The sequence below is a fragment of the Monodelphis domestica genome, chromosome 1, assembly GCF_027887165.1.
Source record: "Monodelphis domestica isolate mMonDom1 chromosome 1, mMonDom1.pri, whole genome shotgun sequence".
Lineage (NCBI taxonomy): Eukaryota > Metazoa > Chordata > Mammalia > Didelphimorphia > Didelphidae > Monodelphis > Monodelphis domestica.
In genome coordinates, this window is record NC_077227.1 from 255,307,914 (window position 1) to 255,317,904 (window position 9,991).

General features: G+C 41.4%; 1 protein-coding gene across 1 annotated transcript; it reads right to left on the bottom strand.

Moving 5' to 3' along the window:
• Positions 1-1,157: 1,157 nt before the first annotated feature.
• LOC103096169 (zinc finger protein ubi-d4-like) lies at positions 1,158-4,083 on the bottom strand. Its single transcript, XM_056826166.1, has 2 exons — positions 3,518-4,083; positions 1,158-2,991 (listed from the first exon to the last, which is right to left on the bottom strand). Exon 1 carries the CDS (start codon positions 4,070-4,072, stop codon positions 3,521-3,523), a length of 552 nt encoding a protein of 183 aa, XP_056682144.1. The 5' UTR covers positions 4,073-4,083; the 3' UTR covers positions 1,158-2,991; positions 3,518-3,520.
• Between the last annotated feature and the right edge of the window lie 5,908 nt (positions 4,084-9,991).

A 9,991-nucleotide genomic window follows, 5' to 3' on the forward strand; every position in this document is an offset into this window, starting at 1 on the left:
ACAGACACATAGAACAGATATGAAACTGCAGTTTTTAAAATTTCAGGGTCAGTTTTAAAAAACATTCCATTCAAGAACTTAATTTGTTCTGATAAAAGATTCTCCATTTTGTGGCTAATAATTACAGGGCTTGTTTTTATTATGCACCATGAAACTAAAAAGAATCCTTATAGAAATATCAGAAAGTTTTCTTACCTACTGACATTTCCTAAATGATCTTTCCAGAGGTCCATAAACCAAAGCATATCCCCTATCACCATGCTCCTTTGGTGGCTTCTCATTGCTAATCAAATTTTCCATGATCTAAGGAACTAACCAAAGGAATTAAACCAAGGGCTTTCCCAAGAAGAGATGGACTAACTCCTCTCTTCATGCTGTGACACCAAGAATTCAGCATCTCAAAAGAAAAAAAAAACAAAACAGCTCAACCAGAAAAATAGGAGCTTCAGGAACTGAAATCAGAGAAGGGGCAGATCATTCACTGCTATCTGCAGGAGTACAGATTGAATTAAGGCAAAGACCTCTTTATGGAACATATTTCAGTTAGATCCTGAAAGGCAAAATAAAGGTGTCCATATTCTTTCTGATCCTACAAGTTGCCACCATTACCGTTAACTTTAAAACCAAACAAGCATACAGCTTTATAGCAAAGATGTCTATTTCCATTGAGAAAATTTAAAAAAACCACACACATATGGTGGGAAGGAGGTTGGATAGATCTAAGGTCCCTCCCCTGCAAGAGACTGGAGGAGAGTACAGGCTGGCTTGTATAGTGTTTCAAGAAAAAGATGAGAGGAGTCTTTTAGGATTAGCTAATAAGTGGGAGATTTCTACCCAGCACAAGAAATAAACTGTCAATCATTTGGAATGTGCATTAGGATGGGATTCAGATAAGACCAAGGGGAAGGGTGAGTACTGAAGAGGGGCACATTGACTTTTTGGGGGACTGGAACACTGCAGTTACTTTCAAGGTATACATCACCATTCCATAATCTTGATATTCTAAAGCAATTTATAAACACCACAAAAGCCATTAGAAATTCCTTAACTCATAACACACTGTTATTACTATGTGCAATGTTCTCCTGGTCCTGCTCATTTCACTTTGCATCAGTTCATTTTTTTCTCAGTTTGTTTTTTTCTGAAACCACCCCTTTCATCTTTCCACATAGTATTCCAAGGGAGTTTATATTCAATAAAAAGACAACAATAAACACAAGTTTATATAAACTAGCCACAAAATAAATTTAGAGTAATTTGAGAGAGAAGGTGCTAGCAGATAAAGAGATTAGGATAGCTGGGTAGTTTGAGGGGAACCAGAGATCAGAACAGCTACCAGAGATAGGAGATAGAATGCTTTAGGGCAGTGGTAGTACTATTCCAAACTTTTACCTTCAAACATCTGTTGCAATGAGATTTGAACTCACATTCCTGAAGAACACAGGCATTCTGAGATTTTTTTCCATATAAAATATTTATTGTATTTATGTGTAATATACAAGAAAACACCACCTCAAGTCTAATACAACAGTGAGATAAGCCTACCTTAGGCCCAAGCAAGAACAGTTCCCCAGAGAGGTACTGCTATGTACTACTTTCTTCCTCACCCTCCTCCATTTCCAGCTTCAATTGGTAGAAGCTTGAAGAATCAGAAGCATCAGTCCCTTACCAGCTGCTGGCAAGTGCCTGAGAGGCTCATCTGTGACCCAGGAACTTAGGTACATTGTACTGGTGCCTACTGGATCCCAAGTCATTTGAATAGCTGAATGGTAGGTAGAGAAGAGGAAGAATCTAAGGGGGATTTTGGAGGTAGCCTTGGAGTAGAATTAAAAACCAGGCACACTATTTAACATCTCCCTCCAGACCCCTTACTACTTGGATGGCCTTTATCCCAAAAAAAAAACAAAGCAAAACAAAAAAAAGAACAGAAGAAAGGAGAATTGAAAAAAAGAGAACATATAGAAACCAGCAGGGAAGAGTCAGGTTGCAGCTAGCAGTGAGTTACCAGGGTAAGAAAGAGCATCATTCTGAGCACACAGTGGACACAGAGAGCTGTGGGAACTGTCCCTGAAGGTATGGGAAGAAAGAGTGGGGGACCAAGAGGCAGGAGGAACCAGAGATCTCCAGGCTTTCCCCAGTTCACTCAAACCCTCTCTGATGCCTTTAGAAAATTCTCCCTTAACCAATTCCCTAGGAAAGAAGAGGAAATACTCAAGGTAGATTGGGCAGATCTGGGTAAAAGAAAGTGGCACCCCAGCTCCTGCATGACCCTGGGAGAACCAGGGAGAGAACTTTAGGGATAGCAGGAAGCCAGAGCCCGGTTTTTCCTAGGGGCAGTAGGCCTTCCCCATCTTCAGAAGGGGTTGGAGTTAGGGTGAGAGAGATGCACAGTGTCAGAGTAGGCAGTTCAGCCCACCAACTGCCCTAAACAATGACACAAATCTACCTGAGACTGCAAAAGGGGAGGAAGGAGAAGAGAAATTGGAACAGAGGGCTCTGTGCATCATTCACTCAGTAAGTATTTAAGCACAAAAACGATGCTAAATTCTGGAGTTTGGTAGGTGGGGAGAAGGTAGAGGGGAGGAGGTTGTGGAAAAGTCAAAAGTGTGAACTTGGTAGAAAAATGAAGAGATGGCTGGTCTGGGCCCCCTTCATAATGGGAGATTTTCCAGCTAGGTTTTGTCCTGGAATTAGAGGGGCAGAAAGTACTGAGGAGGTCTGAAATAACAAGGCTAGTTCGGGAGGGAAAAGCAATGGAGAAGTCAAAGAAATATACTGAATTATTGGGAAGAACCGAAGGCAGGAAATAGCTTCAATTAGAAGAATCCAACTCCTCAGGCAACCCTGCCTTCTCACTGATTTTGAAGTTTCCCTCCAGAGTCAAGTAGTTACTTGGTCAGGGTCAACTCATCATCGGTCTTCTAGGATTTCTTTCCTCAGTTCTCTGGAGGGGAGGCTGAGAATCCTTCTTGTCCTGGCCTTCCTGCTCCCCTGGAATGGAGTAAGAAAAGCTGGGAGTGAGTAAGCATGGTGGTATCTAATAACCTGAGCAGTTTTGTTTTCTTTTAAACCCATACCTCCCATTAGAGAATCAATATTGTCTATTGGTTACAACAGCAGAGTAGCAAGGGCTAGGCAAGGGGGGTTAAGTGGCTTGCCCAGGGTCACACTGGGAGAAAGTATGTGAAGATAAATTTGAACCCAGGACATTCCATCTTTGATCCTGGCTCTTAATCCACTGAGCCCACCACACTGCCCCCCTTAGGCAGTTCTCATATCACTTCACACACATACACACACCCCACGCTGGGGAGCTTTTGAGATGGGATTTTGTTATTTATAGCTGCGCTTTCTGTGGTGGCAAGGAATTGGAAACTAAAAGGACGATCTTCAATTAGGGAATGGCTGAACAAGCTGTGGTATATGAATAGTATAGGGAGATGAGATTTTGTTTAAAACTATTGCCACCCGCAGAAGGCTCATCCCCTTTTGGATAGAAGCATCTAGAACATCTTACCATTTACCAGAGGGTTCTACTCGGAATTTTGCCCTGCTCAGGCTTGGGTTCGTCTTCCTCAGAGTCCTTCAGATCGATCACCAAGGGCCCTTCTTCATCCTCGAATTCATCCTCAAACTCAGGGGTCGGCTTCCTTTCCTGGCTGAAGGCAACCTGGCCCAAACCCAGGTGACCATCATTAGCTCCAGACTCTCCCAGGTGGCCAGCTTGCAGCAGAGCCCTCAAGCTGCTCGCAGACTCAGAGATCAGCCCGTCCTTCTTCGGAGTCCCCTTTGGGTCTGGTTTGGTTGAGAAGGCCAGCCAGGGATCTTCAGAAAGGTGGTGGGGCCGGCGACTTTTCTGCCAGCGCCGGGAAGGATAGGAATACCACTGCCCTGGCTTCAACCCCGGACCACGATGTCGCTTTTCCATCCAGATGTAACAGTTGCTTTGGGCCACATGAGTTTGGGAGTCCAGAAAGGGCAGGCGCTGACGGCGCTCAGCACTTAAGCGGGCATTGTAATTGCAGCACTCCTCTATGGCGTCTCTGTAGTCCTGCTCCTTAAGAACTGCCATCTTTCCTCCTCCTAGGCTCCTCCGCGTATGGCCGGCACCTCCTCCCGCTCACAATGAGACCCCCAGCATTGAGTAAGCAGATCCACCCAGTTCCCTCAGCTTTTCTCCCTCTCCTTTCCCCAGGTGTAAACTCAGGTACTTAAAAAATGTTGTGCTTCTGTACTGATTCCATCAGTGGGAGTAATCTCTCCAGTAAATGGATGAAAAAATGAACGTTTATTTTAAAAGTCCTTGCCTTTCATCTTAGAATCAATACTGTATATTGGTTCCAAGGCAGAACCGTAAGGACTAGGCAATGGGGATGAAGTGATTGGCCCAGAATCCCACAGCTAGAAAGTGTTTCAAGGCAGATTTGAACCTAGGATCTCCCATTTTTAGACTTGGATCTCAATCCATTGAGCCACCTAGCTGCCCCCTAGAATGAGGATTTATTGGCAAAGTAAACAACAAATAATTCTTAAAAAACAAAAACAAAAACAACAACAACAAAAACAACCCTTACCTTCTGTGTATTGGTTCCAAGGCAGAAGAGTGGTAAGGACTAGGCAATGGGAGTTAAGTGACCTGCCCAGGGTCACTCAGCTGGGAAGTGCCTGAGGTCAGATTTGAACCTAGGACCTCCCATCTCTAAGCCTGGCTCCCAATCCACTGAGCCACCCAGCTGCCCCCCAATAAATAGTTCATGATCTAAAAGAGCTCACTTTCTTTTGGGAGAAGACAACACATATGGAAGGTTGGTGATCTCATCAGCTCCCATGAATTTAAATATCATCTTTGGGTTGATGATTCTCACATCCACTTTTTCTGGTCACAAATCTGTCTTCTAACTTCCAATCTCACATTTCTAACTGCCTTTCAAACATCTCAAACTGGGTGGCCAGTAAATATGTTCAACTCTGTATAGCCAAACCAAATCTTATTATCTTTACCCTTAAACTATACCCACTCCTAAATTTCCAATTACTGTAGAAGATACCACCCTCCTCCCAGTGCCTCAAGCTAGCAACCTAGGAGTCATCCTGAACTACTCACTCTGATGTCTCATATCCAAGTTGCTGTCAAGGCCTGTTGGTTTCTCCTATGTAACATCTCTCCAATGTGCTCCCTTCTCTTCTCTGACACTGCTACCACTCTAGTACAGGTCCCCTTCACCTCATTCCTGTATTATTACAATAGCTTGAAGGTAGGTCTGATTGCTTTAAGTCTCTGATCCAATCCATCCTCCATTTAGCCTGTTGCCTCTGGGAACAAATATAAAGTGCTCTATTTGGCATTCAGTGCCCTTCAAAACCTAGTCCCCTCCTACTCTTCCAGGCTCCTTACATCTTACTCCCCAACATGATTTATTCAGCCCAGGGACACTGATCTTCTGGCTTTTCCACAAACAAGACTCTCCACCTCTCAGCTCCCAGCATTCTCTCTAACTGTCCTTCAGACCTGGAATGCTCCCCTTCTTCATTTCTACATACTGGCTTCCCTGGCTTCCATTAAGTCTCAACTTAAATCCTATCCTCTACAAGAAGCCTTTCTCATCTCTTCTTAATTCTAGTGCCTTCCCTTTGTTATTTCCTTTTTAACCTTTGTATAATTTGCTTTATATATATTTGCAGGTTGTCTCCCATTAGATCATAAGTTCCTTGAGATCTTCTGTTATCTTTTGTCTTTTGCCTCTTTTTGTATCACTAGAGCTTAGCACAGTGGCTAGCACATAGAAGACACTTAATAAATGTTTATTGATTGATTACCTTTTCACTTTCTATAATTCTTGTGCATATCATCTCATGAATCCTTTAGAGAGCATAATATACCTCAGGCATAATAGTTCTAACTCTATTTCTTCCTTCCTTAAACATCAACAGAAGAAACTCATTATTTGTATCCCATCATTTAGCAAGCAACTAGGTGGCTTGGGGAAGAGGAAGTTCCTAACCTGGAATTAGGAAGACCTGAATTCCAATATCACCTCAAACATGTACCAGCTTTGTGACCCCAGGCACTTAACCTCTACTTGCCTCAGTTCAAGAGATCTCTTCAAGAAAATTAGAGCTATGGAAGAGATATTTCATGCAAAAGTGGGCATGATAAAAGACAAAAATGGTAGGGATTTAACAGAGGTAAAAGATATTAAGAAGAGGTGCCAAGAATGCATAGAACTATACAGGAAAGTCTTAATAGCACTTATAACCACAATGGTGTGATTACTAATATAGAGCCAGACTTGGTCTAGAGCAGGTAAGACACAGAATTCTTGCCCCTATTTCCCACTTTCTCCCCAGATGGCCAAGTTTTCTCCCTATCTACTGCTTCCTCCCCCATCTATAAAAATGATAATTTCTCCAAATTAAAAAGAAAAAAAGCTTGCTTACTATTCATTATGTATACCTGTGATGTTTTTACCCCCACCAGATCAACATCATGTTCAGGCAATAGAGGAGGAAGTGATATACAATGGCTCGTCCCCTTTTGCTGACCTGGACTTGTCTGAACTGTCTTTATCTCATTACGAAAGTTATCAATTAAAGCTGACTTCATTTTGAAGCCCTTTTTTGATCCAATCAACCTAGCAAGGTGTTTCTACCTTGACACATTTTAATAAACTTTTAATTCTCTTTGTTCTGAGTTTTGCCTTGTTAGAGCAAAAGCCCAAAGAAATAATTTTTCTTTTATATCTTTGTCCCCCTTTACTACTACAACATTTCTAGAAGAAATTCAGTTGTTTTTTTTTACTTTTCATGATCCCATTTGGGGTTTTCTTGTCAAAAATGTTGGGATGGTTTATTTCCTTCTCTAGTTCATTTTCCAGATGAGGAAACTAAGGCCAACAAGGTTGAATAACTTGCCCAAGGTCAGTTTGAACTCAGGTCTTCCTGGCTCCAGAAGTAATAGCTTGGGGAGGGGGGGGGGGGGACATCAAGGTGGCTCAGTGGATTGAGAGCCAGATCTAGGGACAGGAAGTCCTAGGTTCAAATGTGGCCTCAGATACGTCTGAACCAATAAACAGTATTGATTCTAAGTGAAAGATAAGGGTTCTAAAAAACCCAAAAAAGTAATAACATTTTCTGCTTCCTGTCCTCCCTGTCCTTTGCCATATGGCTTCTGTTACAAATGCTCTAACTCCCACCAGTGACCTTAGAATTGCTCAATCTAATGAATGATCTTTTCTCAGCCTTTATCATCTTTGAACTTTCTGTTTGGACACTTATTAACACCTCTTCCCTTCCTTCCCCCTTTCACCATACTTTCTCTTTCTTTACCTTTTGTAACATTGCTCTGTCCTGGTTCTACTCCTCCTACTATGTTCCTCTTCTTTCCCCCGTAAGTGTGGGGATTCCCCCCAAGGTTGTCTCCTTAGCCTTTTTGTCTCTTTTCTTTCTACATGATCTCCCTTGATGATATCACTTAGTCCCATGATTAACTCTCTACAGATGATTCATAAATCTGTATCTCTATCCCCTAAGGTTCCCAGATCTCTCCCCTGAGTTCCAGACTCATGTTTCTAGTATCTGCTAAACATTTACAGCTGGGGATTCTGCCAACATCTAAAAGAACCACTTCTCAAATTGGACTCATCTTCTTCACAAATCTGTCCTCCCAACTTTTTTATTTTTACTGATGATATGACATCATTCTCCCTTTCCCCTCAAAGTCATTTAAAAAATTTTTTTAAACCTTTACCCTGCTAAATATCGGTTCCAAGGTAGAAGAGTGACAAGGGCTACATAACTAGAGTTAAATAATTTGCATACACAGCCTGGAAATGGTCATATAGCTTAGGAAATATCTGAGTTTAGATTTGAATCCAGGACCTCCTATCTCCACTGAGCCACCTAGCTGCCTCCAGAATCAGATTTAACTCATCCCCCTCTTTAGACAACTAAGTGACTCAAAGGTTAGAGATCTGCACCTGGGGTTAAAATATGGCTTCAGACACTTACTACCTGTATAAACTTGGGCAAATCATTTAAACCTCTATCTGCCTCAGTTTCCTTAACTTTAAAAGAGGGATAATATCTTCCTGAATTGTGAATATCAAATGAAACAATATTTATAAAATACTTTATTAACTAGCAACCAATCATTTATATAATAATAATAAAAATAATAAAATAAACATTTATTAAATACCTGCTACATTCCAGGTACTATGTTGAATGCTAAAGGCACATAGTACAGTACCCAGCACATAGTAGGCATTTCATAAGTGCTTGTTTCTTTCCTTTCTTCCTTTACCTCCTATAACCAATCAGTTGGCAAGGCTCATCAACTTTCTGTCCAGGAACTCTTTTTTATTTTATTTTATTTTTATTTTTTAAAATTAAACCCTTACCTTCTGTCTTGGAGTCAATATTATGTATTGGCTCCAAGGCAGAAGAGTGGTCAGGGCTAGGCAATGGGGGTCAAGTGACTTGCCCAGGGTCACACAGCTGGGAAGTGTCTGAGGCCATATTTGAACCTAGGACCTCCCATCTCTAGGTCTGATTCTCAATCCACTGAGCCACCCAGCTGCCCCCCAGGAACTCTTTTTAAAAAAAACTCCTTACCTTATGTTTTGAAATCAATATTATGTATTGGTTCCAAAGCAGAAGAGAGGTTAGGGCTAGGTAATTGGGATTAAGTGACTTGCCCAGGGTCACACAGCTAGGAAGTGTCTGTGGACATGAGAGAAAGAGAAAGAGAGAAAGGAGGGAGAAAGAAGGAAGGGAGAAAGGAAGGAAGGAAGGAAGGAAGGAAGGAAGGAAGGAAGGAAGGAAGGAAGGAAGGAAGGAAGGAAGGAAGGAAGGAAGGAAGGAAGGAAGGAAGGAAGGAAGGAAGGAAGGAAGGAAGGAAGGAAGGAAGGAAGGAAGGAAGGAAAGAAGGAAGGAAGGGAGGGAGGGAGGGAGGGAGGGAGGAAGGAAGGAAGGAAGGAAGGAAGGAAGGAAGGAAGGAAGGAAGGAAGGAAGGAAGGAAGGAAGGAAGGGAGGGAGGGAGGGAGTCCAGCTCAGATGCCATGACCTCCATGAAACCTCACCTAATTCTCTCCCTTCTTTATCCCCTAAACAGAAATTTATCTTTATTTCCTCAAATTTCTTATAGCACTTTTTTTGCCCACCTGGGTGGTACAGTGAATAGAATGTTGGGTTTGGAGATGTGAACACTTAATTTCAAATCCTGCCTCAGATAATTATTAGATGTGAGGCATTGAACAGTCACTTAAGCTTTTCAAGACTTAGTTTCCTCATCTGCAAAATGAAGATAATTAGACACAACACAAAGTGGTTATATCAAATGAGATCAATATGGGTAAACTTGACTCATAAAAGCCAGGTATTATTATTATATTTCCTGTCTTCATAATATTTTATTTCACATCACCCTTACTTGTGTATATGCTTATCTTTGCTATTTGAGAAGCTAGAACCAAGTTATTCTTTTTTTGCTTTTTCAGTGTTGAATACATAATAAAAGCTTATCATATTTTCATTGAATTCAACTAAATCTACCCAAGTCAATTAAATTATGAGCTCCTTGAGTATAAGGAGGTCTTATATTTCTCTGTGTCTTCCCAGTTGCTAGCACTGTGCTAGTAATAGAGGTGGATGAAGTGTTTAGGGAGGAATAAGCACCTCTGGTGTTGGGTATGCCTTACCCAATACAATTAGGCTTTCAAGATGCCACATTCCCAATTCTAGAAGAACGTATATATTTTCATGATCACACATTAATGATTGTTTTCCTAATTAGCTCTTTAGTATTATATATTATTATCCTAATACTAACAACAAAACTTACTCATACAAGTACAATAGACACTCAAGAAGTCGAAACAACCAGAACCATTATACTAGCTGTTATCCTTGTCCTAATTGTCTTACCATCGTTCTGAAATTTTTATATAGTAGATGAAATCTACAACCCATACCCAACAGCCCCATCAATGAT